This window comes from Mytilus edulis, chromosome 7, assembly GCF_963676685.1.
Source record: "Mytilus edulis chromosome 7, xbMytEdul2.2, whole genome shotgun sequence".
NCBI lineage: Eukaryota > Metazoa > Mollusca > Bivalvia > Mytilida > Mytilidae > Mytilus > Mytilus edulis.
Genome location: NC_092350.1, coordinates 91,728,187 through 91,754,798, shown reverse-complemented (window position 1 = coordinate 91,754,798; position 26,612 = coordinate 91,728,187). Strand labels below are relative to the sequence as shown.

Sequence of the window (26,612 nt, the reverse complement as noted above, 5' to 3'; positions counted from 1 at the left end):
AAAATTGATGAGAAAAACTCCCTCACTCCTTCTGGCCCAGAAAAGTCTATGAGCAAATTTAAAATGTTCAATTGAAAACTAATTTAAATAATGATAAGGGGTCTTTAATTACACTACAAAGTGATGACCTGCCTATAACTAAACTGCTGTGCCTAATTAAACCAAACTTGGTCTCAATCATTTTTAGGGTATGTTATTCTAGTTATTATGATTTTAACCTTATATTACATGATTTCCAAAATCACAGTAGACACAGGTGAGCAACACAGACTCTTGAGAGCCTCTAGAATAGTTCTAACCAAATTGTATTTCTAAAAATGTTCTCTTAAATTACTCTTATGATGTATGCATATATACAAAGATCAAAGTTGGACCTTCACTTGAATGTTTTATTTTCACATGTTTTACTTCTCAGCCTTCTTACAAAGTAATTGAAATAATTCACTCTCTACAATTTGTAGGTTGACAGTAAATCATAATAATTTATGTTAATGACACAATTTCTGTAATAACACCGATTAAGTATTCATAATTTGATATTTCTGTCCCATTATCTCCCTTTGTTATGAATTATCCATGTTATTTTTGTCTGTCTGTTGATAAGGATCTACAATTCGTCTATACACTGCCAAGAATTTGTCCCCTTTGTTTCTTGTCACCTTTTGACCTTCCTCTGTGCTGATGTACAATTTTTCTACAACTTGGTCAGACTCCTGCAAAACATTCATAGAAATTTAATTTTATAGCTATTATTATTACATAGAATTCCTTATTATATCAAACTATGTCTAGCTAGTCCTCCATAAAATTGTGGTTAAATAGTCCAGTTCCTATTATTATTCCAGTTTCAGTTATTAGTTGAATCTGGCATGTGACTTCCATCACCATGTGACCAAACAATAGACATCGTCAATTCCAACACATGTTGAGCAAACAGGTGATTTTTTTTATCTTAAACTACACACCAGATGCTCCGCAGGGCGCAGCTATATACGACCGCAGAGGTTGAACCCTGAACAGTTGGGGCAAGTATGGACACAACATTTAAGCTGGATTCAGCTCTAAATTTGGATTGTGATTAAATAGTTAACACAGCATAGGTTTCTGACACAGAATGAAAGTGGTTTAATGAACTTAAAAATTGTTTTTTGCCTTTGAGCAATTCACTATGCTGTTGAATATTAATCCTCTCAAAAAAATGTTTGAAGAAATTTTCTTTTTATTTATGAAATCTGAAATGAGAAAAATTTAAACCCCCCCCCCCCCCCCATTTTTTTTTCACATCCCCCTTTCCCTTTTTCCAAAACTGATCTCAATTCAAATTCCTAATGAAGTTTGCAACAATAACTACTCATTTAAATACATCATAAAATATTAAAATGTAAAATAAAGTGTTTGTTATCACTGAATGGTAAATATTGTTTTAATTTATCAGTTGGTAGTAAAAGTGAATATACATTGTATATTGTATAAAACAATGATTTAAGATGATTCAACTACTATTCTGGACAAAGAAAGATAACTCCAATTGAAAATTTCTTGCTATTGCACAATATTGTGCAATTAGATATTTCTTGCTATTGCACAATACTGTGCAATTGAAAATATTTGCTATAGCACAATACTGTGCAATTGAAGATTTCTTGCTATTGTGCAATACTGTGCAATTGAAAATTGCTTGCTATTGCACAATACTGTGCAATTGAAGATTTCTTGCTATTGCTGAATACTGTGCAATTGAAAATTTCTTGCTATTGCACAATACTTAATATTATAATTTTGGATCCTGATTTGAACCAACTTGAAAACTGGGCCCATAATCAAAAATCTAAATATATGTTTAGATTCAGCATATCAAAAAAGCCCAAGAATTCAATTTTTGTTAAAATCAAACTTAGTTTAATTTTGGACCCTTTGGACTTTAATGTAGACCAATTTGAAACGGGACCAAAAATTAAGAATCTACATACACAGTTAGATTTGGCATATCAAAGAACCCCAATTATTCAATTTTTGATGAAATCAATCAAAGTTCAATTTTGGACCCTTTGGGCCCCTTATTCCTAAACTGTTGGGACCAAAACTCCCAAAATCAAACCCAACCTTCCTTTTATGGTCATAAACCTTGTGTTTAAATTTCATAGATTTCTATTTACTTATACTAAAGTTATGGTGCGAAAACCAAGAATAATGCTTATTTGGGCCCCTTTTTGGCCCTAATTCCTAAACTGTTGTGACCAAAACTCCCAAAATCAATCCCAACCTTCCTTTTGTGTTTATAAACCTTGTGTTTAAATTTCATTGATTTCTATTTACTTATACTAAAGTTATTGTACGAAAACCAAGAATAATGCTTATTTGGGCCCTTTTTTGGCCCCTTATTCCTAAACTGTTGGAACCAAAACTCCCAAAATCAATCCCAACCTTCCTTTTGTGGTCATAAACCTTGTGTTAAAATTTCAACTAAAAGTATTTGGAGGATGACGACGCCAATGTGATAGCAATATACAACGAAAAATTTAAATTTTTGCGGTCGTATAAAATACACTATCTTTTCAGGTATAAGACATGGTTCCTGAAACAACTTATAACATAGAAATTGCTACTATTTATACATTTTTCTCAGATGCCTACTTTTTTGTTTAAAATATAATTTATAATTGCTGTCAGAGTTATATTCTCCTGCTATATATTTATGTTACAATCTTATAGCTTTATTCGGCAACACTTTTAGAAATTTTGGTCCTCAATGCTCTTCAATTTCGTACTTTATTTGGCCTTTTTTAACTTTTTTGGATTCGAGCGTCACTGATAAGTCTTTTGTAGACAAAACATGAGTCTGGCTTAAAAAAAATTTAATACTGGTATCTATGATGAGTTTATAGGAAGAAGAGGTAACTGTTTTTGATCCGTCTTTTTCAGCAGTTATCTTTCTTGAGTTTTTTTTCCATCTCAAATTGATTTTTCTTTAACTAGTACCTTGTCCTGAATAAAATTTATTTTTCAAACTAGTATCTTGTCATGAATAAAATTTTTCTTTTACTAGTGTCTTGTCCTGAATATTCATGAACTATTTGCCACTGGAACAAAATTAAACATTGGACAGTCTATCAAACATAATTGGATTTGCTTACAAAAAAACAGATTTTTATATTTGAAGATGTAATTTTAGCACTGAGTTAAAAGTTAACCTTACCAATTCAGTATCAGGAATTCTTTCAAACAATGGAAACTCATCAAAATGGCTGACCATCCAATCATGTAGATCTTTAACATCTGTTATAGTATACACTATACCCTAAAAAGTAAAACAGGCCCAAAACATGTACTTTAAAAAATTCAAATGTTGTAAATTCTGAAATCTTTGTAGCATTTATTGTAACAATTTATGAGCCTGTATCGCTCACCTGATTCTACTTGGGTTTTTGAAATCATATAAAAAAATATAAAATTTGGCTAAAAGTGACAACACAACCTCATTTATAAGGAAAGGAACATGTTTAATTTCATTCAATAGTCCCCCACTGGCGGCCATCTTGGATGACGGATCGGCTACAAAGTAACAACACTTGGTCAGCACCTCATAAGGAACATTCATGCCATGTTTCGTATTATTCCATTCAGTGGTTCTCTAAAAGAAGTCATTTGTATGCATTTCCCATAGGGTCCTATGTTAAACTAAGTCCCCTGCTGGCGGCCATCTTGGATGATGAATCGGCTACAAAGTAACAACACTTGGTCAGCACCTCATAAGGAACATTCATGCAATGTTTGGTTTTATTCCATTCAGTGGTTCTCTAAAAGAAGTCATTTGTATGCATTTCCCATAGGGTCCTATGTTAAACTAAGTCCCAAGCTGGCGGCCATCTTGGATGATGGATCAGCTAAAAAGTAACAACACTTGGTCAGCACCACATAAGGAACATTCATGCCATGTTTGGTTTCATTCCATTCAGTGGTTCACTAGAAGAAGTGATTTGTATGCATTTCCAATAGGGTCCTATGTTAAACTAAGTCCCCCGCTGGCGGCCTTCTTGGATAATGGATCAGCTACAAAGTAACAACACTTGGTCAGCACTCCATAAGGAACATTCATGCTATGTTTGGTTTCATTCCATTTAGTGGTTCTCTAGAAGAAGTCATTTGTATACATTTCCCATATGGTAATATGTTAAACTAAGACCCTCTGCTGGCGGCCATATTGGATGATGGATGGGCTACAAAGTAACAACACTTGGTCAGCACCTCATAAGGAACATTCATGCCATGTTTGGTTTTATTCCATTCAGTGGTTCTCTAAAAGAAGTCATTTGTATGCATTTCCCATAGGGTCCTATGTTAAACTAAGTCCCCCGCTGGCGGCCATCTTGGATGATGGATCGGCTACAAAGTAACAACACTTGGTCAGCACCCCATAAGGAACATTCATGCTATGTTTGGTTTTATTCCATTCAGTGGTTCTCTAAAAGAAGTCATTTGTATGCATTTCCCATAGGGTCCTATGTTAAACTAAGTCCCCGGCTGGCGGCCATCTTGGATGATGGATCGGCTACAAAGTAACAACACTTGGTCAGCACTCCATAAGGAACATTCATGCTATGTTTGGTTTCATTCCATTTAGTGGTTCTCTAGAAGAAGTCATTTGTATGCATTTCCCATAGGGTCCTATGTTAAACTAAGTCCCCTGCTGGCGGCCATCTTGGATGATGAATCGGCTACAAAGTAACAACACTTGGTCAGCACCTCATAAGGAACATTCATGCAATGTTTGGTTTTATTCCATTCAGTGGTTCTCTAAAAGAAGTCATTTGTATGCATTTCCCATAGGGTCCTATGTTAAACTAAGTCCCAAGCTGGCGGCCATCTTGGATGATGGATCAGCTAAAAAGTAACAACACTTGGTCAGCACCACATAAGGAACATTCATGCCATGTTTGGTTTCATTCCATTCAGTGGTTCACTAGAAGAAGTGATTTGTATGCATTTCCAATAGGGTCCTATGTTAAACTAAGTCCCCCGCTGGCGGCCTTGTTCTTGGATAATGGATCAGCTACAAAGTAACAACACTTGGTCAGCACTCCATAAGGAACATTCATGCTATGTTTGGTTTCATTCCATTTAGTGGTTCTCTAGAAGAAGTCATTTGTATACATTTCCCATATGGTAATATGTTAAACTAAGACCCTCTGCTGGCGGCCATATTGGATGATGGATGGGCTACAAAGTAACAACACTTGGTCAGCACCTCATAAGGAACATTCATGCCATGTTTGGTTTCATTCCATTCAGTGGTTCTCTAAAAGAAGTCATTTGTATGCATTTCCCATAGGGTCCTATGTTAAACTAAGTCCCCCGCTGGCGGCCATCTTGGATGATGGATCGGCTACAAAGTAACAACACTTGGTCAGCACCCCATAAGGAACATTCATGCTATGTTTGGTTTTATTCCATTCAGTGGTTCTCTAAAAGAAGTCATTTGTATGCATTTCCCATAGGGTCCTATGTTAAACTAAGTCCCCGGCTGGCGGCCATCTTGGATGATGGATCGGCTACAAAGTAACAACACTTGGTCAGCACTCCATAAGGAACATTCATGCTATGTTTGGTTTCATTCTATTTAGTGGTTCTCTGGAAGAAGTCATTTGTATGCATTTCCCATAGGGTCCTATGTTAAACTAAGTCCCCCGCTGGCGGCCATCTTGGATGATGGATCGGCTACAAAGTAACAACACTTGGTCAGCACCCCATAAGGATAATTCATGCTATGTTTGGTTTTATTCCATTCAGTGGTTCTCTAAAAGAAGTCATTTGTATGCATTTCCCTAAGGGTCCTATGTTAAACTAAGTCCCCGGCTGGCGGCCTGGCATCTTGGATGATGGATCGGCAACAAAGTAACAACACTTGGTCAGCACCTCATAAGGAACATTCATGCCATGTTTGGTTTCATTCCATTCAATGGTTCTCTAAAAGAAGTCATTTGTATGCATTTCCTATAGCGTCCTATGTTAAACTAAGTCCCCCGCTGGCGGCCATCTTGGATGATGGATTGGCTACAAAGTAACAACACTTGGTCAGCACCTCATAAGGAACATTCATGCCATGTTTGGTTCCATTCCATTCAGTGGTTCTCTAGAAGAAGTTCAAAATGTAAATTGTTAACGACGACGGACGATGACGACGACGGACGACGGACGCCAAGTGGTGAGAAAAGCTCACTTGGCCCTTCGGGCCAGGTGAGCTAAAAAAAAATGGGAGATTAAATTATTAGTTACATGATGGTGTTAGTGACCTGATACGATATATATGGGGTCAGTAAATTCCGTATGGGGATGTCACTAGCACACCATGTAACAAATTTATCTTAATGACTATCTTCACATGTTGTATTTGAACTAGCGGCCTTTCAAAGTGATCAAGTCTTCAACACAAGTATTCAGATCCTACTTCCATTTGTCTATACAGAAAACAAATGCCAACAATAACAATTTTTAGCTTTAAATTTGTTTAATGAATTTATTTCAATCATTCATTACATGTATCAGTTTCTTCGTCTGTTGAATCCTTTCAGATTTATTTTTTGTTTTGAAAGGGAAGTAACTCCATAATGCCAACAATTACAACTTGTTAGCTTTAACTATGTTTTATGAACTTATTTCAACCTTTCATCATCAATTTCTTCGTCTGTTGAATCCATTCAGATTTTTCCTCAACAAGGTTACACCGTGTTGTTTTTATAAAGGGTTGTGGCATCTTTTTTTTTGTGTTGAAAGGCAAGTAACTCCTTACTAGCCCTATACGGTAACTAACCCTATAATTTTTAGGACACCCTATATCAAATATACATAGTCACTATGTGTAGTCCTTTTACCAATCATATCTCTATAAATCTATAGGAGGTAAGATAAATATAGAGTATTACATTGATACCAGTGGATTATCGGATTTATCCAATCGAGATAGTTAAATTATCAATTTTAAAGTCTGATTGGTTAAATCCGATAATCCACGCGTAACTATGTAATAATCTGTTTCTCTAATGATTAAAAGATAAATTTTCCTTTTTTCTAAACAAAAATCCCCTAAGAGTGCCTTCCACTTTCCACGAAGTTGTCAATTTCATTAACACCTGTTAGAACATTCATTCAGTGAGCTGAGAAAGGTTATGACCCTTAAACTCAGCCAATCATCTTCTGAGATCATCGGCAACCACACATTGATTAAATTTTTTTATACAACGGGTTCGGAAAGGGATATATTTCCATAAAATTAGAGAAATTGTAATATCAGTGAATGTTTCATACAAGAGATTACTGTTATTTTATTTTATCTTATCTTTTTACCTCTTTTTTACTAACTTTTTTTTCAAGATTATTTTTAGATTAAAAGGGGATGCGTACTATACATAACTGTGTACTATACACGGTCAATGACGGTATTATTGTAAAGACAAATACACCTGTAAATTGTTAAAGACTGCATGTTGCCCTCTAGATGCCCTTGTGATTTGTGTCTTTAGAGTTGCAATTTCTTTGATAATTACTGTATTTATAATATTGAATGATTTTTGTCCAGCCTTCGACTTTAGTCGAAAAAGCGAGACTAAGCGATCCTACATTCAGTCGTCGTCGGCGGCGTCCACAAATATTCACTCTGTGGTTAAAGTTTTTGAAATTTTAATAACTTTCTTAAACTATACTGAATTTCTACCAAACTTGGACAGAAGCTTGTTTATGATCATAAGAAAGTATCCAGAAGTAAATTTTGTAAAAATAAAATTCCATTTTTTCCGTATTTTACTTATAAATGGACTTAGTTTTTCTGCGAGGAAACATTACATTCACTCTGTGGTTAAAGTTTTTTAAATTTTAATAACTTTCATAAACTATCCTGGATTTGTACCAAACTTTGACAGAAGCTTGTTTATGATCATAAGATAGTATCAAGAAGAAAATTTTGTAAAAATAAATTTCCACTTTTCCGTATTTTACTTATAAATGGACTTAGTTTTTCTTCCAGTTGACATTACATACAGTCTGCAGTTAAAGTTTATAAAACATTTATTAGATTCATAAACTATCCTGGATTTTTTACCAAACTTGGAAGCTTCTTTCAATCAAAAGACAGTATCAAGAGGGAAATTTTTATTGATGTTTTTCATCATTTTTGTTGAGTCTGCGATTAACAGCAAAAGTAGGCGAGACACTGGGTTCCGCGGAACCCTTACAAATTTTTCGTTTTTACAAATACTTGAATGTGATTGGTCTGTGAGTAGTCACTTACCCCAACAGCTATAACATAAGCATACTCTGCTAACAAGGTCTGGCTTATAATTCTCCACTTGTGTTTAGTCCTTTTAAAATGTGGATCAGGAAACAAGAAAAACATTTTCTTTAACTATAAAATAAAGAATACCTTATAGTGGATCTTTATAGCGGGGTGTAAATTTTCCCTTATTTTCGTGGATAAAATAAAATCGCCAAAATAAATTCCGCCAATTTAAAAGTGTACATGCAGAGGTATTGATAAAAGTTTCTAATCTGCCAAAATAAAAACTGTGAATGAAAATCTTGAAATTTCGCACCCTTTGAAAATAACCTGCTATACGGTATGTTATATATAATAGTCCTGTAAAATGCAATGTATGTATAATTATAATTATTTGATATATAATTTTAACGAGCAATGTATGTTTAATTATAATTATAAATTAATATATAATTCAAAGGTGCAATGTATATTTAATTATATTTATTTAATATATAATTTTAAGGTGCAATGTATATATAGTTTTAATGAAACTAGTTTATATAAAGAAACTTACTTGTCCTTTTCTAAAGAAATTAGGTAAATATTTCATGGCATTTGTTCTAATACATGCTATATTCTGGTACTTCTCAGTGTTTTGTGTTCTTAAAGCTTGGATACGGTCTTGAACATAATCTGAAACTTTAACTCTGATCTCCATGCCAACCATCAGAGTGTCAGGAAACATGGGAGATAAATCGACTGAAAACAAAATAATTTAACCTTTTTCAAATAAATAATGTTTTTAATGACAGTTTTTTGGGATACGATTGCTTTCAAGCAATCTATAGACTTGTACCGGTGGCTCAGAGCATTGCCCTCACGTCAATCGTTTTATTCTAAACCTTAAGGAACATCTCAGATTCTTATGATCGTCTTGCTTTAAAAGGTAAAAGCAAACAAAGGGATTGAACTTTAACAACTTTACTATAATGTTCTTTTCATAATCTCCATGTTTGACATTTCTCTTGACTTATGTGCGTGTTTTTAACAACACGGAAAATCAGAATTAAGCAGTATATATATTGTGTTTTTATAAATTTAGAAACACGTCAGAGGGAATTCCCCAGTTTTGATAAAAATGCGAGAGTTCTATGAATTCCAATCAATCTATTTCTGTCATATAAGAACTGAAGTGGAGTTTTTCTTATTTGTTACCGTTATGAAACTAATATTTGAGATTGTTACTTCCATAAATAAAAAGAGAACCATCTAGGTCGTTTAATAAACATTTTTAGGGTTTGTTTTGATAATTATGCGCATGCGTATACTTTTCTTGACTTCAAGGGGTATTATATTAATAAGATTGAATGGTTGCTCTGGATTCCCCACTCAATTTATTAATTTATAAATCATGGGATCTTTTCTATGTATGTCTGCTATTGCGAGTTATTGTTGTTGCATAATTTTAAATCATACTAGAACACACCCGTGATATCGCGGGTCCGTGACTGGATTAAAGTATATAACTATGCGTAAGCCTTATTTTAGTATTGGTATTGTCATCTGATAAAGTCATGCCGATTATAATAAGATACACAGTTTTCTCTGCTTTCAAACTCTTTCTTTGTGAACCCGTCGACCTTGAACTTATCAAGTATTGGTAATATTAATTATTTGGAAAACAAAAGGTCCTGGAATGGAGTATTTTTTAATCAACAGCAGTGTCCTATATTAGTTATAAATAAGTTGAATTCTTTGATTCGCTGTTTTACGTCATTCCCGCTTACAAATTGAAAACTGTACCTATACGCCTTTATTAAGTCCAGATTTTTAGTAGAGTCGTATTGTTATCTTAGAAAGTCTTACTGATTAAAATACTACAATAGGGAACAATTTGACAATGATTGAATTTAGTAGTGTCAACCCTGTGATTATGACCCGTGTATATAGCAAAATCCTAAATACACCGTTAAACTTTTGTGGTGCGCCTCTCAGATGCGGAACGTACAGATAAGATAATAGGTAACAGGTGAATATACTATTGGTATAGGCAGAGGCGGATTTAGGGGGGGGCCAGGGGGCCCGGCCCCCTCCCCCTTTTTGGGAAAAAATTTGGTTGCTTATATAGGGAATCACTGAAGCGTGACTGGAGCGGGCCCCCTCTTAGGTCAGTCAGTGGGCCCCCACTTATGAAAATTTCTGGATCCGCCACTGATAGGTATCGGATTCGACCCGGAACTTGTTAATTATTGGCAATATTAATTATCTGGAAAACAAAAGGGTCTGGAGTGGTGTAATTTTTAATCTACACCATTGTCCTATATTAGCTATATATAAAGTTGAATTCTCTGATTTGTCGTTTTTACCCGATGACGGATGACAAATTGGACCTCGTTATTTTAGTATTATAGATGCATCATTTAAATGAAAAAAATATATTCCTCATCGTCAAGTTGTAACGAGAACACCCCTTCAGTCGAAATGGAGTCTTCCATATTATCGTTTCGAGTTGTCTCCCTTGAATTTTGAATCACACGTCGAGGATCGTCGAGTATTAGCTCGTTCTGTCGATAAACGTAGTATTATATTAAAAACGATCGCAATTTAAACCGAGGAATGTGTACGGAAAGGAGTCATGATCACTATTATAAACCCAAAGGAAATTAAATATTTAAAGAGTTAGGAATGGGGTTCCTCCTAGAATTAACGTTACGTAGGAAAATAGGTTATAAGATACAAAGTGAAATACCTTCTCTCACTCTGAGTCTCAGTGACTGCTGTGGAAAGTAAACTTGGAATTGATAGTTCAAAAATAAAACACAGTACTTAGGCTTAAGTACATTGTTCATACACTTTTATCCGGAATTGACTATTTTGTAACTATTCAGATTACATAAATTACATTTTACATACATGTGCAGTTGACTTAGTTTTGAAAATAATATGATCCAGCTACATGTATACATACATGTGTCAATGAAACAATGGCAATCATATCCCTCAGAGCAATCTGCTCTTTGATTACCAAAACTTGACAGTACAAAATGTATTTAAAAATTTCCCTTATTCAATGAAAATTGCATCCTCGAAAATAAACCGCTATACGAGTAGCTAAGTCTAAGTTCTTAGGTACTTACATGAAAAAATTGTGTTATTAAAATTTGCGGTTTCAAAATTTATGAAATTATTTAAAATTAAGGAATGTATGATGTATCTCCCTCATGCAAATCTCTGATTCCTTGTCTGGCTTTGGTTATACTTTTTTTTACCTTTTTGGTTTATAGCTCTTCATCCTTTAAATAAGCATTGGATTTTAAGATATTTTGGCCTCAAAGGTACCAGGATTATAATTTAATATGCCAGACACGCATTTGTCTACATAAGACTCATCAGTGATGCGCAGATCAAAATAATTGTAAAGCCAAAAAAGTACAAAGTTGAAGAGCATTGAGGACCCAAAATTCAAAAAATTTGTGCCAAATACGGCTATAAAGGTAATCTATTCCTTGGATAAGAAAATCCTTAGTTTTTCGAAATGTGCATCTGGTGCAGCAAAATTGGTACCATTAATGTTATATTTACCACATCTCTTGGTTTTCATACTCAACTATAGGTTACAGAGGCAGATTAAGGGGGGAGTGTGTGTCAAGGGGCGGGCCCTGGCCCTACCTTTTCTGGGGAAAATTACATTGTATATAGGGAAATACTGGAGCATGACTGGAGCAGGCCTCCTCTTAGGCAGTCAGTGCCTATTGTGAAAAGTTCTGGATCTGCCACTGGGTTATAATTTATTTATATCTAAGTACCTAATAATCCACCATATCCACAACCTATGTCTGCAAATTCTACCAATTTATTTTCATCACCTCCATTTTTACTAGAGAATTGTGGGTAAATGTCTGACCAGTCCATACTCTCAGGGTTCAAAGGACTACAAAATAAAACAAGTTGTACATTAAACATATCAAAGTGCAATATATAAGTTACGTGGTATACAAAATGTATCTAAGGGCGCAAGTTCCATATCAGGAAAGTCGCCTCCCAAAACATCATAATAATAATAAAACATTTATCTAAAATTACAAAACCACTGGACATTTATGAACCAACAACTAACATGATTAACAATATAAATCAAATTATAAAAGAAGCATCATGATCAACCACGTGTAATTTTTAAGAATGTGTACTTAATTCTATGTCATAAAATTAATAATAAAATCAAAATAAAATCTAGGCCTACTTTGATTGTCCAACTCCATTAGTAGAGTCTGTCTAGTTTACTCAACTGACAACCAAACATCCCCCCTTTTCCGTCCTAAGTTTTACCTTTTGAACCTACCCGAGTAAGCTTCACATCAACCCTGGGTTGGGAAAGGTTTAGTCAAGTTTCAAGGTGGTGTCAAATTATTGCAACAATTAAAACTAATACAAAATAACTGTTTTTTGACAAAATACAGCCAAAGAAAGAGGCAGTCAACATGGTCAAGGGGAATTTATTTTTGCTGATATGTTCATGTGTGTATCAACTGTTGGTGTCAGATGTTAATAAATAAAACAGAAAACAGAAGTTAAATTTTTAACTCAGAACATTTTTTTCTCACGATTTCTTTTACTATCAATTTTTTTTCTTTCAAAAGCATACAAGATCAGGACTTTTCTGTCTGAAACATGTTTTTTATTATTTTTATTTTAACGCTCAGTAGAAACAATTTTTTTCACCTCCCTTGTGATAGTCAAATCTATGGAAGAGTTTTGACTTCAATTTGGAAATGTCGTGCACATGCACATCAGCACTGATATTTTAACTCAAGTCAACTCAAGTTGGACAAATCGAAGTAGGCACTAGTGAAGCAAACTGATAAAAGGTATCTAAGATACAAAAGTGAACATTTTATGATCAATTGCATAAAATTACCATTCAGGTCATTTTGTAAGATTTAAACCGTTTTTCATCACGAAAGTACACCAATTAGTGCATTATGACACTCATTTGATGATGGGTCACTTTATTAAAGATCTTTACTGGCTATCCAGACCTCGCACCTAATGTCTACTTTCAGGGAAGCCCACTCAACCACACCAGTGACTGTGTGTTGCTAGATCTTCGTGGAAGATGATTCATTGACTCAGTAGAAGTGGACTCCAAATTTTACTTAAACTAGTCTGGGCAGCATATGACAATCACACATCCACAATGGGTTTCAGAGTTTTGCTTAAACGCAGGTTTACTGTACATGCTGTAAGGTAGCCTCATAAACTATTTTGTATATATATCTCTATTTAAATTTCACAACATAAGATAAGATATTTTTATTCCAATTAACATGATTACAATGATTTTTATAACTTGTTACAAGAGGGGGGATAGGACCTTTATCGGGACTCCGGGATCGGGTGTTTTTAAGCTCGGGATTTCGGGATTGACCCTTTCGGGATCCGGGAATCCTTTTTTTCGGAATTCGGGACGTCGGGATTTACTTTATTTAAATTCGGGACCTCGGGATTTCGTTATTTTAAGTTCGGGATTTCGGGATCAGGACCCCTCCTATCCCCCCTCTTACAATAATGTTGACATAAATCATAAATATGAATTTAACTACGTTGTATTTCTTAGATGTTAATCTACAGCCAGATCAGAGCCAAATACATAAAAAAAAAAAAGGCATAACAATATATCTATTACAATGTATTATTAACAGGTGAATATTCTCAACATCTTAAATAAAACAATAGCTATACTATATCATGTATATTGATAGTTTTCTCAGTTCCAAACATTTATTTATGTAAATAGCAATATTTTTCAATACCTCTGGGTTTTCTTGAATAAAAAGCCAATTAAATTTGGCAATTGAGCATAACTTTTAATTTTTTTTTACAACCTATTGAAATATTATCATAAACATGATAAAATTCTTTTCTTAAACAGTTACAGAGTACATGATAAAGCTTAAATTATGAACTAACTATTCAACGCTGTGATCTGACATAGGATTAGAATGTGCTCTTTGTCTGTAAAATTTCTTTTTTGGAAGATTGGCTGTCATGTTTGTTGTGTTATTTGAAGAGCAGTCAATCATGTAAAAAGTTTAGAAATCCACGTGTGTTTATGGTACTTTTTTGTTTATATTTTTGGTTTTTAGTGGTGATGCTAAAATAAGCCTTCCATTCTTGATCATACTTTTTTCAAAATCAAATGACTATAGAAATCAAATTATAATACAATTATTATTGAATATTAAAAATAAAAATATAAATTTTGTTGTGCGTATTTTTATATAAAACGAAATATACAAATCTAAAAGTTTGTTTACTTATAACAAACTATTTGTTCGGAATAATGTATGGTCGGACTATTGACACTTAATTTTGTCTGAACATTATAGTTTCATTTCCGTTTTGTTGGCAACCAGCAGCAGGATATGTTTTACCCTTTAATAGATCTGCCAGCAAATCATAGTTGTCAGAGTAAGCCATTGTTCACGTATCTTAACACAATAAAAGTTAACCGAATAGTGATTTAGAAAAAAATATTGTTTTCTGTATCAAAAACTTGAAAAAGACAATTTCCTGTGGCTGTGTGCAGACTTAAGTTAAAAAAACCACAGGAGGTTGAAATCCTATCAATGAGGGTCTATAAATATGTCAACTCGACTATCACAGTAGAGCTTCTCTCGTGAATTGATCCTTCGATTAAAACTCGTCCTGATTACTTCCCTTGGTATTGATAACAACCTAGATTTTGAACCTCCCATGAGTCTGCGTTTCATGGTTTGCTGATTACAGATTATTTAAGTGAAAGCATATTCACGTCATAACTTAAATAACGTCACAACTAAAATCCCTAACAACAGAACCAAAATCAGAAACGTTACGGTATTTCTGTTTCTCTTTTTAACATTGTTGATTAAAAAAAAAAAATCATAGACTTCGTCCCCATACACCTTATCGCTATTTGTCCGCCATTACTGGATATTACACAGGTTCCCTTAAAAATTTGACGTCACAAAACAAAATATCTGACGCCACAATGGAAAAGTGATTGTTGTATGCGTCAAAAGTTCAAGCGGCTGGGTCAGCCAGGATTAGCAATAAGGTGTATTCACAGGTAATTCCTGCCTCATATTATACAATACATTGTCACGTCTTCAAAAGATAAGGGTCACAGCAAAAATAAAAATAAAAATAGGCTTTCACATCAAGAATATTTGGACTAGATCACCAGGGTAAAATAAATCATTGTCAAAAGTGACTTCAGCTGTTAAGTCCACAGGCACTTCCAATGGATAGAAACAAGTGCCTGTGGTTAAGTCTTAACCAAAAAGTGACTTCAGCTGTTAAGTCCACAGGCACTTCCAATGGATAGAAACAAGTGCCTGTGGTTAAGTCTTAACCACAGGCACTTGTTTCTATCCATTGGAAGTGCCTGTGGACTTAACAGCTGAAGTCACTTTTGACAATGATTTATTTTACCCTGGTGATCTAGTCCAAATATTCTTGATGTGAAAGCCTATTTTTATTTTTATTTTTGCTGTGACCCTTATCTTTTGAAGACGTCACAATGTATTGTATAATATGAGGCAGGAATTACCTGTGAATACACCTTATTGCTAATCCTGGCTGACCCAGCCGCTTGAACTTTTGACGCATACAACAATCACTTTTCCATTGTGGCGTCAGATATTTTGTTTTGTGACGTCAAATTTTTAAGGGAACCTGTGTAATATCCAGTAATGGCGGACAAATAGCGATAAGGTGTATGGGGACGAAGTCTATGATTTTTTTTTTTTAATCAACAATGTTAAAAAGAGAAACAGAAATACCGTAACGTTTCTGATTTTGGTTCTGTTGTTAGGGATTTTAGTTGTGACGTTATTTAAGTTATGACGTCATATTCATCAATGTACATTTAAACAAAGAAACGCTGTCATCAGGTAACGTTTTTTTAATAACAAACATTTTATTTAAAATGAATTAGTATTAGTTCCTTTCTTAGACTGATAAATATACATTTTATTCAAAGTCTCATGTAAACAAGACGGGAAACGGAAGTAGATTTCTGTGCGACAAAAAAAAAATTAAACGATTTTGAGTTCATTAGTACAATGAAAAATTCGGGAAATTTTCCCCGATTTTTTTTTTTATTTTAATTTTCTTCTGTAATAGGGGACTTCGTCCCCATAATATCCACATGCCATAGCCACTTTCCTGGTACAAGTCAAATTGGCACCTGGTTAAATCAGCATCTAGTCAAATCCACACTCATTTAAAGTCTATTCAGCATCCAATAATATATGATATAATATACCATAGAAATGTACATGTATGTCTCTGAAATTATATACATACAAAAATAATAATAATTTTAAAAATGTAATGATGTATACAATGGTATAAAAGATCATTCTATATTTTTTTTTTATTATTTTGGGGGTTGGATTTAATCATTGTTGCATTGTTAAAAATGAATTCATTATTTATTGTTTAAAGTTTTCTCAATATTCTACAGGGGCGGATCCAGCCATTTTAAAAAGGGGGGTTCCAACTACATGTCCCCATTCAAATGCATTGGTCATCCAAAAATAAGGAACCCCCCCCCTGGACCGCCACTGTTCTATGATCCATGTTGTGATTAGTTTTCTTTTCAATTAATTAAAACTTTTATCAATAACATACATGACATACATTATGTAATTATAACATTTTTGTTGTTTTAACTACAGGTAGTTATTGCTGTTTTTCTACAAAGAAATAACAAAAATCAATCTGTTGTTTAATGATCTTTAATTATCATAATTATGTCAGATGAGAAAATTAGAAAAAGGGAAAACTACGTAACATGTATGATCAAGTCACTCACATCACTTATCAAACTCGTATGCAAAATACATGAAATAATTAGCAATTAATATGGTTTTTCAGTAAACACTATGATCAAACAGCATTAAACCGCAAAATGCTCAACTGGTTGAAACATGCACAAAAATATCCAATACCTTGAAGCTCCTTGAACATGTTGAAAACACATTTTAGTTGAACGGAAAAAAAATCCATACAAAAAACCCCAAAAAATGAAAACAATCAATATTTGAACCCCTTCTTGATTTTAATCTTTTTGCTTAAAATACTGAAAAAAACATATATCTAAACATGGTTTCTGAAATGACTTCATCGGTGCTGATTTAACCAGGTGCCAAATTGACTAGATGCTGATTTGACCAGGTGCCAATTTGACTAGAATTCCCAGTTTCCTAGAACTTAAAAGATCCTAGTTTGTCTGTCCTAATTACACCTTATATAAGAATGCCGGATTTTGATTGGTTGTTAGCCAGTGTATTTTTTGCATACTGTATATAAGGGTGAGTGACCATATTTTGGAAATTGAAAGGGGTAGATACTAAAATATAAAAAGAGAAGAACGTTTATGTCAACATTGTTGTCTAAATAAAATAGATGATGAAGAGCATTTTTTATTTACATAAAATGTACATGTACAAAAAATAAAGATTTGAGATTTGAATTTTTGCAAAAAGTTAGAAATATCTATTCCGATATAGATAATATGGATAATTTGGATAAATTGGTTTTATGTCTTTCGTGTCTGTCAATTATGCAGTATGCTGCTTCATTTGTTAAAAAGTCATGGTCACTGAGGAGGGTGGACTCAACAACTGCATGATAGATACATATATATATGTATATAATAGGCGAGTGACTTTAACCATAAAATTAAATTTTTAATGCACCTACCTAACACACGGCTAAATTATATATCATTTGAAAGCTACACATTTGTACTATCTGTTTTGCCCGGTCGTAAAAAAATCGTACGGTGCAATTTCCGCCAAATCAAGATCAAAGGTCAAGGACGAATAAGTGCATATTTTCTAAGATTTCAGCTGATTGCATAATATGACTTTTATATACTAAATTCACATATGCAAACAATTTAAACTTTTAGCAGAGAGATTAACAGTCATTATTCAAATGCATTTTTTAATATTTAAAGCGTGTTTTTGACATGTTTGACAGAGAGCACATGTTTCCTGAAATTCGAGTAAAAGTTAACAAAATGTGTGAAAACCCAAATTTTTCTTTCTGGTGCAAATGTTAATCAATTAAAACTAAGTAAAACCCTGTAATGACTATCAAAGAAGTTTTTGACATCATAAAATTTCCTAAAATTATGCTTACTTCTAATCAAACAGCAAATCATAACAACTCATACGGTTGCCCAAAATACCGCCATCTGCGAAAAAACAGCTTTTAAGCATTTCTTCCTATTTAAACATTGTACATGTTGTATGTGGTCAATATAAGATTTAATAAACAAATTCTTAAGAATCTGAAAAATTTAGAATAAAAAATATGTGCGCGAATCATCTTATTGCTTGAAATAAAGGGGGTGAAACCAAGAGATTGCAATCTGCATTGTAACTACCAGACTGAAATAAACATAATATTATTTCGACTTTTCTAATTGTTTGATTTGTAGCTTCATTATAAATATTGATGTAGTGAAAAGACCTTTTATTTATTTAATGTGAATTGAAAATCTAGACCAAAATAAAAAGAAAATAAATTGATGAAAATTTAAATTTCAAAGAATTTCAAAAAATAGTAAACACATTATAAAACTGGACTACTTGATCGCTTAAATTCTGTTGTTTATTGTTTACATGCATTAATTCATCAAATAAGAATAATTCTGAAGAAAAAATATCAATTAATACGCAACGATTCTAGTTTTTTCATACGAGAATGACTTCATGCAAAAGTTTCTGATGACGACTGACAAGAAGCTATCATTATCTTGAAACTTCACTTTCCATTATATAGATGATGTCATCTCACTGAATAGTGTAAAATTTGTGACAATGTTGGACTCGTATTTTCCATTGAAATTTAAAATAAAAGACTCAACAAATATAGTTTACTCTATCACGTATCTTGAAATCGATGATGAGGGTTGGTTGAGAACAAGTTTTACGACAAAAGAGATGAGCATAACACAACCCATAAAAACACCCCTTACTACCAAATTATAAACTTTTCATTTCTATGTAACAACATTATAGCAACGCCTGCATATCTATACTACTAAAGGAGGAGACCGATTTCATTGAGCCTCAACTCCTCTGAAATAAAGGCAACTATAGTATACCGCTATTCAATGGTCATCAATCGATTTACTAGTAACTGAAATAAATCCGGGTCACAAAGCAAAAACTAGGAAAACGCATCAACTATAAGAGGATCACAACGATATAACAGAAACACAGAACTGCTACAAAAACAAACGCCAACATACAAAGAAACAGATTATTCGATACCAACTGCCATATGCCTGACTTGGTACAGGACATTTGAAGAAAAATGGTGGTTTAAACATGTTTTATACCAGAGTTCAAATGCAAAGTTGAAATCATCCCTTTCAAAATTTCATGGACGCCACTACGAGTTGGTTGACAATTATGAGATATCTGTTTCGCCAGATGACGACTGATAAGTTCCATCGACGTAACTAAATTGCCGTCAATTCTGCCATGAATGTCACCAACCGAATAAGGCTTGGCACCGAGTTAGGAAATACATGAGCCACAAGACGGGTAAAAGAGAGCCGTGGTGTAGTGGTAACTGCATCGGACTACTAACACAAAGGTTCCTGGTTCGATTCCCGTTCCGTGATGAAAATTTCAGGGACTGAATTTTCGGCTCTTCCTTGACACCATTTGTCAGTATGGTCTTGAGGAAACGATGAAAGTCCGTCGGAAGGGGACGATAAAAGGCTAACCAGTGTTAAGAGAGAGCCATATCTCTTGCACGTTAAACACACCTTTGTAGATTTCGAAAAAGAGCAGGCTAATGCCGCTACAAGGCAGCACTCGCACCCGCAAAGTGGAAAGCGAATAATTTAAGTTGCAAAACTTGTTTCCCAATCCACTATAAATAAATATGTTTAAACTAAGAAGGGTGTCACATGTAGAACATGATCTGCCTACCCTTTGGGAGCCCCTGAGCTCACTCAAAAAATTTTTGGAGGGGTTTGTGTTGCTCAATCTGTAGTTTAATATGTTGTGTTTTGCATACTGTTGCTTGTCTTGTTCGTTTTTTGCCCGGCTTTGTCAGTTCGTTTTTAATTATTTGTTTGATGTCCCTTTGATATATTTCGTCACTATTCAAGTAGTAAAAGGTTTAACAATTATAGATCAGTGTAGCTAAATGTATCATGATAACGATTTGGTTCTATATATATATCACCGTGAGCAAATTAAGTTATTCTCGCGGATATTTGTGTTATTGCGTTAATCTTCTTCACTTTACTTTGAGGTGTTTTTTTGGCCGATTTTCATTACTGCAAGTTAATGTCTTTAAAGTAAAATAATACCAAAGGGACAATCAACATCTCAAACCATGAATCAAATAAAGTTAATTAAAACCATGAACAAAATAAAAATAAAGTCCAAGAGACGAACAACATCCAAAAAACACAGCATACCATGAAAACGAACACTCCTAAAACAGCGAATGATCTTATGAGGTCAGGAAGGGTATTTAACTTTTTCATTTTGTTATTTCACAACTGCTTATAGTGTTTTACATACACAATGACATGCATTTGTATTTTTAAAGCTTATGTAGAAAATACTCAAAGCATCTTGTATTCAAATAATTAAAACGATTCAACTTCTAAACACATTTAATATGACTTACTATAACATGATTTTAAACTAAATAAGAAGCAGCCGCATTTTATTTAGTTTGTTTACATCCCGCTTTAGACAACCAAGTGTTTCTAAACAAGGTCACTTATTTCAATGTTGCCTACGATTTAGTCGCAAAGTAATGTTTGCATTTAAACATGATTACAAAAAGTAAAAAAGTTTGACTTCGTAAAAAACATATTTTAACCTCAATTACCTCGCATATATTCTTTTCTTACTTTAAATACCCCTTCTTTTATTATAGAAAATCATTCTCCTCCCTGATATTCACAATTAGCGATGTGCTATTTTAACATAGATTAACAAAATGATCGCTATTTGCAGATGGCGGATTTTTGGGCAACTGCAAACACTTCAATAGAAGGCTGTTCCATCAACAATAATTTATAATTGCATCTTAAAATTACAAAACAAATATTCCTTGACCTAAAACATATACATTGATCTATTTTTTTAGCACACAAATATCGATTCCCCAAGATATTTTTTGCTTTTTGAATAATTTTTCATTTTTTTAGGATTTGTGATAAATTTCAATTTTCGGGAAATTTTGCGCATCGAATCTCGTATTTTTTGTTTGATTTAGAAATTATGTATCATGTTCCATAAAGTTCATATGATCTATTGGAAAATTTTATGGTACAAGAATTAAAAAATGGCGTTTTATTTAGTAATCGCAAAAATTGGAATGTTTTTCCATGACCTTTGACCTTGATTTAACAAAAATTGCACCGTACGATTTTTTTACGACCGGGCAAAACAGAAAGTACAGATTAACAGCTTTCGAATGATATATATTACAGCCGAGTGTTAGGTGGGTGCATTAAAGTCGTTAACTAAGCGTCTTTTTGAAATAAGCCACTCGCCTATAATGTTTGGTTCGTTTGTTGGTTTTTTCTGTATGATGTATTGTAAAATTAATATGTTGATTTATGTATGCCTTCAACCCATATGGGTACAAATGTGCATTATATTCAATAAACCTATATTCTAACATTTTTTCCTAATTTCAAATGAATTTGCCTTTTTTCACAGCTGCAGGTGAATTTACCCTCTCGAACATATTCATGCCCAAATTTTTCAGATATATGACTTTTCATAAAGAAAGCAAGCTAACACGTATTAGTACATGTATCTATTCCCGCAGTTACTATTATCTTAAAATTATATACTTTAATATTATTTTGAGTATGTAACACCATGTTTTTGGGACAAATTAATTTGTCCTTGGATATTTTAAAATTAGTTCTTGTAATCCTAAGGAAATTGTGGTACCCCTAACATACATGTATATATGCATTGATACATTTGTTAATGACAGTTATTTGTATACTCTTGTGACAAATGTGTGATGTGTGGAGAGTGCAAGAAAAAATACAACAATTATTACAGATTTTTTTTCTGAATGGACATGCATGTAATATTATGAAATAGTTATTACTGATCGTGCATGATATTTGTATAATATCACCAAAATACATATATATGATTTATATTCATGGGTACCAATTTTCAAAGGAAAAGTTGTGTGTGTTGATATTTAATTTCGTGGTTTTGCTGAGGTCTGCATACAAGCCTATATGGATAATTTGACATTTGTTGAACATTTAATTTCATGGTTAACTTGTTACCACGAAATCCACGAAAATTGGTATCCAACTAGGTTTTCTTGTAAATAAAAAAAACAGTTATATTTTTTATCTTCTATTTTATTTATTTTCAGACTTGTAAAGATGTAAGATATCAACCGTAGGGTGAAGTGACTTGAAAAGTGTAACAATGACTATGTTGGCATTTACCTCGTTCTCATTCCTAGCATTGTGTGGGGTCTGCACCGTGTTACAGATTTTGGCCCATAGAGCAAGGAAAGATGAATCTGTGGGAAACAACCCTCAGTTCCTCAAGTTCCAGAGAACGTACTTTGCTGCCTATTTGTTGGCCATGTTTGCTGACTGGTTACAAGGTCCTTATTTATACAAATTATATTCTTATTACGGGTTCCAGGAACCTCAGATTGCTGTTCTTTATGTGTTTGGATTTGCCGCATCAGTGATTTTCGGTACCTGGACTCATATAGCGGCAGATAATTTTGGTCGCAAGAAATTATGTTTATTTTTCACAGTCATCTACTCATTATCCTGTTTCCTCAAACTTTCTCGAAGTTATGGTGTTTTGATAATCGGACGAATTCTGGGAGGATTGGCGACGTCTGTTCTCTTCAGTGCATTTGAAGCTTGGTATGTGCATGAACATTTAGAAACACATGATTTTCCTAAAGAATGGATTTCTGTTACTTTTGCTAAAGCCTCATTTTGGAATGGAGTAATGGCTGTTATTGCAGGTATTACAACAAATGTAGTATCAGAGTGGTTTGGACTAGGACCAGTAGCACCTTACATGTTAGCTGTTCCATTTCTCATTATGGCCGGTATAATTGTGTTCACTCACTGGAACGAAAATAGTGCCGTTACAAAAGTTAAATTTAGAAAACAATGTGGTGAAGGATTCAGAAAAATTGTTACCGTCGAGGAAATATTCATGATTGGGGCTGTGGAATCGCTGTATGAAAGTGTCATTTACATAACAATTTTCTTATGGACTCCTATTTTAGAGCCGGGGAATCCATCATTGGGTCTTGTGTTTTCAAGCTTTATGATAAGTATTTTGATAGGGCAAGCGTTTTTTCAAATCACAATTGCCAAGAAGAAATTGTCGGTATCAATTTTATTATTAGCGTCGATATTCATAGCTTTCATCGCCAATTTGATTTTAGTGATATCGACAAATCCTAGCCATCAGATGTATGATTTATCATATGCGGCTTTGATTCTGTTCCAGGTCGGAGTTGGATTGTACTTCCCATCCATGGGGTTCCTCCGAAGTCATATCATTCCAGATACACATAGATGGAGCATAATTAACTGGTTCCGTGTTCCGATCAATATCATTGCTTGCATTGTCTTGATGTTGCTTCATGAAGATGTTTTCCAACATGGAAACCGAATGATCTTTGTTATTTGTGTTATTTTACTGTTTCTAGCTATTTTAAGTGGGTTTAGATTGCATACATTGTCTAAAAATCATGATGGCCTACAACAGGAAGCGGCCTGGCTGGAAACAGATCATATTGTTAATATATTTTGAAGTCTGGTCAATTTGACTTCAAAGGTGTTATGACTAACAACAAATATTTTTTGGTCTGGCCTCAAGAACAAAAACTTAGAAATGGGAAATATAAAATGATATTTATGACAAATGTATGAGTTAAGAGGGTATTTGGTCTTCATAGTTTTTCTTTAAAAAAATCCCTAATTTAAAAATGAAGGCAGTTTGGTAATGTTTAGTTATAATGAATATGATGAATAAAAAAAGATTGATAATTCAAATCATGTCGTTTTATTTTTAAACTGAATTCAGAAGACTTTGATCTATAGTTAGATGTATGTAAAGGAAACGCTGAATTGTTGACTAATGTATGTAAAAAATGAGGTGTGTTGTTCTACCTACATGTCAGTGAGACAACAACCTAATCCCTCCCCCCAAAAAACATCTAGAGATCAACCTACGGTCCAAACGAGAAGGATGCTATTGAATATGTCAAGGTCTCTATTCCAAAGTCTAAAAATAAATCAGCTAATTAAGTAAGCATGTTAAGAAATAGCTGCGGAACCCTAGCTCTTAGGTCCTTACAGGATTTTCTTACAAAACAGAATATAATTACAACAAAACTCATGACTTGCTCCTCAATGCTCCTCTTAACCAAATAATGTATTTTTGGAAAGAATGACAAAAGGAAAATAATATTATATTTAAATAGGAAAGAATTTATCATTGTAATTAAGTGCTATTGATTTACATAAACACCATCATGTAAATATGTATATACAAGTATATGACTTATATGTCTAATAAATTATGTATTTAAACTTGAGTTTTAGATATTCAATATATATTTGTTAAGTCACTACATGTATATAAGTGTTTTCCCTACTACATTTTTAGCATCATAATAATGCCATAAGTACAATGTATTTCTTGAATGTGATGAGGTAAACAAATAAAATTCTAAGATTTAATTTGTGTTGAATACATGATATATATGGATCAGATGATATATATGGATCAGATGATATATATGGATCTGATGCTATATATGGATCTGATGCTATACAATGCATAACATTTGTTAATATGGTTCACAAGTGATTCTTGTTTTTTATAAAGATTAGACATGAGACAGCTGTCGGTTTTCCAGTTTGAATGGATTTCCACTAGTAATTTTTGGAGCCCTTTATAACTTGCTGTTCAGTGTGAGCCAAGGTTTGGTGTTGAAGAGCTAGACCATACTTTGACCTATAATGGTTCACTTTTACAAATTGTTACTTAGATATAGAGTTTTCTCATTGGCAGTCATACCACATCTTCTTATAAATATATACATTATAGAAATAAGATGGAATTTCCAAATTTCTGGCTTCTGAGGCTGTTTTATGAAATTGATGTAAGAACTCTGCCTTATCCATGTTAACTGTGGCTTAAAAGCTAGCTTTTAGTTAAAAAAAGAATACATAAATTACACCTTCCTTAATTAAGGGAGGAGGATTTCCTGTTGACAAACATTTTGTGTAATTACATTTTCCTTAAAACTAAACTGTTTAGACATAAGATGCAGTATTAAAAGGTGAAGATGTCACAGTATAGAAATAAGGAGATGTGGTATAGTTGCCAATAAAACCACTGTCCATCATAGACCAAATGGTGTGGTTGTCATGGTTTACAAATAAGGAGATGTGTTATGATTGCCAATGAAACCACTGTCCATCAGAGACCAAATGATGTGGTTGTCATGGTAAACAGATCAGGAGATGTGTTATGATTGCCAATGAAACCACTGCCCATCAGAGACCAAATGATGTTGTTGTTATGGTTTACAAATTAGGAGATGTGGTATGATTGGCAATGAAACCAATGTCATTCAGAGACCAAATGATGTGGTTGTCATGATATGCAAATTAGGAGATGTGTTATGATTGCCAATGCAACCAATGTCCATCAAAGACCAAATGATGTGGTTGTCATGGTATCCAAATAAGTATACGTGGTATGATTGCCAAGGAAACCACTGTCCATCAGAGACCAAAACATTTTTTTGTCATGGTAAACAAATAAATAGTGGTATGATTGCCAATGAAACCACTGTCCATCAGAGACCAAATGATGTGGTTGTCATGGTATAAAAATAAGGAGATGTGGTATGATTGGGAATACAACCACTGCCCATCAGAGACCATATGATGTGGTTGTCATGGTATACAAATATGGAGATGTGGTATGATTGGCAATGAAACCACTGTCCATCAGAGACCAAATGATGTGGTTGTCATGGTATACAAATAAGGAGATGTGGTATGATTGGGAATACAACCACTGCCCATCAGAGACCAAATGATTTTGTTGTCATGGTATACAATTAAGGAGATGTGGTATGATTGGCAATGCAACCACTATCCATCAGAGACCACATGATGTGGTTGTCATGGTATACAAATAAGGAGATGTGGTACGATTGCTAATGCAACCACTGTCCATCAGAGACCAAATGATGTTGTTTTCACAGTATGCAAATAAGTATATGT

At 33.6% G+C, this 26,612-nt stretch overlaps 2 protein-coding genes across 2 annotated transcripts; one reads left to right on the top strand and one right to left on the bottom strand.

Annotated features, from left to right (window-relative positions):
- Positions 1–371: 371 nt before the first annotated feature.
- On the bottom strand, positions 372–14,389 carry LOC139482477 (tRNA (guanine-N(7)-)-methyltransferase-like). The gene is made up of 6 exons (XM_071266388.1): positions 14,219–14,389; positions 12,055–12,179; positions 8,823–9,007; positions 8,282–8,395; positions 3,197–3,298; positions 372–713 (listed from the first exon to the last, which is right to left on the bottom strand). Exons 1-6 carry the CDS (start codon positions 14,329–14,331, stop codon positions 564–566), a joined length of 789 nt encoding a protein of 262 aa, XP_071122489.1. The 5' UTR covers positions 14,332–14,389; the 3' UTR covers positions 372–563.
- Positions 14,390–14,622: 233 nt separating this feature from the next.
- Positions 14,623–25,052, top strand: LOC139482476 (molybdate-anion transporter-like). Its single transcript, XM_071266387.1, has 2 exons — positions 14,623–14,719; positions 22,700–25,052. The coding sequence occupies exon 2, from the start codon at positions 22,756–22,758 to the stop codon at positions 24,118–24,120; it is 1,365 nt and encodes a 454-aa protein (XP_071122488.1). The 5' UTR covers positions 14,623–14,719; positions 22,700–22,755; the 3' UTR covers positions 24,121–25,052.
- Positions 25,053–26,612: the final 1,560 nt, after the last annotated feature.

Bases quoted from the DNA above. Each gene is read 5' to 3' on its own strand.
- LOC139482476 (XM_071266387.1), top strand. From the start codon at position 22,756: ATGACTATGTTGGCATTTACCTCGTTCTCATTCCTAGCATTGTGTGGG.
- LOC139482477 (XM_071266388.1), bottom strand. From the start codon at position 14,331: ATGATTGACTGCTCTTCAAATAACACAACAAACATGACAGCCAATCTT. The intron at 12,180-14,218 runs GTTAGTTCATAA...TTTATTTTGTAG, and splicing joins TCAGATCACAGCGTTGAATA to TCCTTTGAACCCTGAGAGTA. The intron at 8,396-8,822 runs GTAAGTTTCTTT...TTTATTTTATAG, and splicing joins ATTTCTTTAGAAAAGGACAA to TTAAAGAAAATGTTTTTCTT.